At 44.5% G+C, this 2,548-nt stretch overlaps 1 protein-coding gene across 1 annotated transcript; it reads left to right on the forward strand.

Annotated features, from left to right (window-relative positions):
- Positions 1–511: 511 nt before the first annotated feature.
- LOC112079282 (uncharacterized) lies at positions 512–2,542 on the forward strand (the record flags this gene model as incomplete). Its single annotated transcript, XM_024145273.2, has 5 exons — positions 512–518; positions 619–783; positions 1,031–1,304; positions 1,420–1,503; positions 1,607–2,542. Coding segments are annotated over 5 exons (673 nt in total), but the record flags the coding sequence as incomplete, so codon positions are not given.
- Positions 2,543–2,548: the final 6 nt, after the last annotated feature.

Below are 2,548 nucleotides of genomic sequence, written 5' to 3' on the forward strand. Positions count from 1 at the left end.
ATGTTTGTGTGTCTTGTCTATGTGTTCCAGGTGTTACGTTTGTGTGTCTTGTCTATGTGTTCCAGGTTGTTATGTTTGTGTGTCTTGTCTATGTGTTCCAGGTGTTATGTTTGTGTGTCTTGTCTATGTGTTCCAGGTGTTATGTTTGTGTGTCTTGTCTATGTGTTCCAGGTGTTATGTTTGTGTCTTGTCTATGTGTTCCAGGTGTTAGTCATGTCATGTCTATGTGTTCCAGGTGTTATGTTTGTGTGTCTTGTCTATGTGTTCCAGGTGTTACGTTTGTGTGTCTTGTCTATGTGTTCCAGGTGTTATGTTTGTGTGTCTTGTCTATGTGTTCCATGTGTTATGTTTGTGTGTCTTGTCTATGTGTTCCAGGTGTTATGTTTGTGTGTCTTGTCTGTGTTCCAGGTGTTATGTTTGTGTGTCTTGTCTATGTGTTCCAGGTGTTATGTTTGTGTGTCTTGTCTATGTGTTCCATGTGTTACGTTTGTGTCTTGTCTATGTGTTCCAGGTGTTATGTTTGTGTGTCTTGGTCTATGTGTTTCCAGGTGTTATGTTTGTGTGTCTTGTCTATGTGTTCCAGTGTTTACGTTTGTGTGTCTTGTCTATGTGTTCCAGGTGTTACGTTTGTGTCTTGTCTATGTGTTCCAGGTGTTGGAGTTTGCAGAGCAGCGCTACCAGCAGAAGATGTCAGTCCCCGACAGCCAGCTAGACGCTATTGGCTGCCTCCCCATGGCCATCCCCTTTGTGCTTCTCTCTGCCACAGCCAATGAGGACCAAGCTGCAAGTGTTGCACCCATCCCTTTTTGGAATATTTGAATAGGAGAATCTCAATTGCATTTCCTTGATCCTTCTCTCCTTGCCTCATCTCAAAACCCATTGGATGAGAAGGTCAGAGGGGAGGGAACGTTGAATTTCTCATCCAATGAGTTTTGAGAAGGAGACGAGAACACAAGAAATGAAGATTTTCCCAATGAAACTCTCTCTCTCTCCCCCTCTTTTTACTGTCCTTTCTCTCTTCCTCTCCCAGGTGTCTGCAGCGGTAGAGTTTGTCCGGCTCACCCACCCCCACCCCAAGGTGGAGAAATATGTGACGCTGTATGCCCGAGCCCTCCATGCCACTCTGAATGGGGCGTGTCTGAAGCAGCAAGCGGAGGCCGCCCTCAAGTCACCCGACCTGGACGCATGGGACACTTGCAAGCCCTACATACAGAAAGCAGCCAGGTTTCCAACCTCTTCTGCAGAGGGGCTCAAGGTTCACCAGAGTGCAGTGGAAATGCTTGGCATGGCCTGCTACACCCAAGGTGTCTATCACTCTCTCTCTACTCTGTCTACCTATCCACAGCAGTGTGATTTAGTTCCATTGTGTGTGATGCAAGTGTCCACTGAGTCTAATAGAAGTTTGCGTGTCCTTTATAGGTGCCCTCAGTAGTATGTTCTACCTAGCACACGAGTTTCACAGCGACCATCATGGAGGGATCCTGGCAAACACCAATTGTGGCGGTAAGTTTGTTTGTTTGCATGTGGTGCCAATTKATCTGTTTTAATGTTTTAAGGTGTGTGTTTTGAGAATTGTCAGTCTAAAGTGTCTGTGTGTCTTTTTCAGGAGAGAACTGCAACAGGGGTTCTGCTTTGGGGGCTCTGCTGGGTGCGAGGGCAGGGTACACGGGTGGATCTGTACCCCAGGAGTGGAAAGATGGATTGAGGAACGCACAGGAACCCATCCATGAAATACTAAAGATGCTCTGAGACTGCCCCCTATAGGACTTAAAGCGTGCATCAGAGCACTGACACGCATATCTTACCTCCGTTTGGTTGGTGTAACTCAAAACAACATCTGTGTACATATGTTTGTTGATTTGGAGCCTTATATTGGCCTTGGTATTCACATGCTGGTCGTTGTATGCACAAAAAGGTACCTTACAATGAAAAAGATMACTATGCACAAATAATTACCTTGTGTAAYAGTGCTTATTTTCCCAATTTTACTCTTAAGGCCTTCCAGGTTTGCCTTGGTTTATCTCTCTCGACCATATGTCAAGTAACTGTTCTCAGCTGTGACTCCATTAAATATATTTTAGAGATCAGTTTGAGTTTACGCACTAAAGGCGTCCGCATACATAGGTTCGGTTTGCTCCTAGCAGAACTCGGCCAGGCGAAGTGAACGTCTGTGCTCGCAGACTCCCTTAAAATACCTTCGCTTGAAAAATTAGAAAGAAGTGGAAATATTACTGTTTGTACCTCTTGAGACGCCATAGTCAATACACTTCCTCAAAATAGTCTCAATTAATTTAAGAGAAATCTGTAAATCATTTTGCGTTTTTGCTGAYMAGGTCTTAGTTGTGCAATTTTACATCTAAGATTTTTGGTGCAGTATTTCTTAACATCTGCATGAAAACTAGTCGTCTCTCGTTGAATGACAACAAGCACTTCATTGAAGATTCCATATTGTTGACCAACTACCGACGAAGGGGCGTAGACTTCGGCTACGGAACTTTGACTAGCCTCAAGAAAAACATGTGTGATGAACAGCCGGGGAAAAAACGCT

The sequence above is a fragment of the Salvelinus sp. IW2-2015 genome, unplaced genomic scaffold (assembly GCF_002910315.2).
Source record: "Salvelinus sp. IW2-2015 unplaced genomic scaffold, ASM291031v2 Un_scaffold7506, whole genome shotgun sequence".
In the NCBI taxonomy this organism is placed as follows: Eukaryota; Metazoa; Chordata; class Actinopteri; order Salmoniformes; family Salmonidae; genus Salvelinus; species Salvelinus sp. IW2-2015.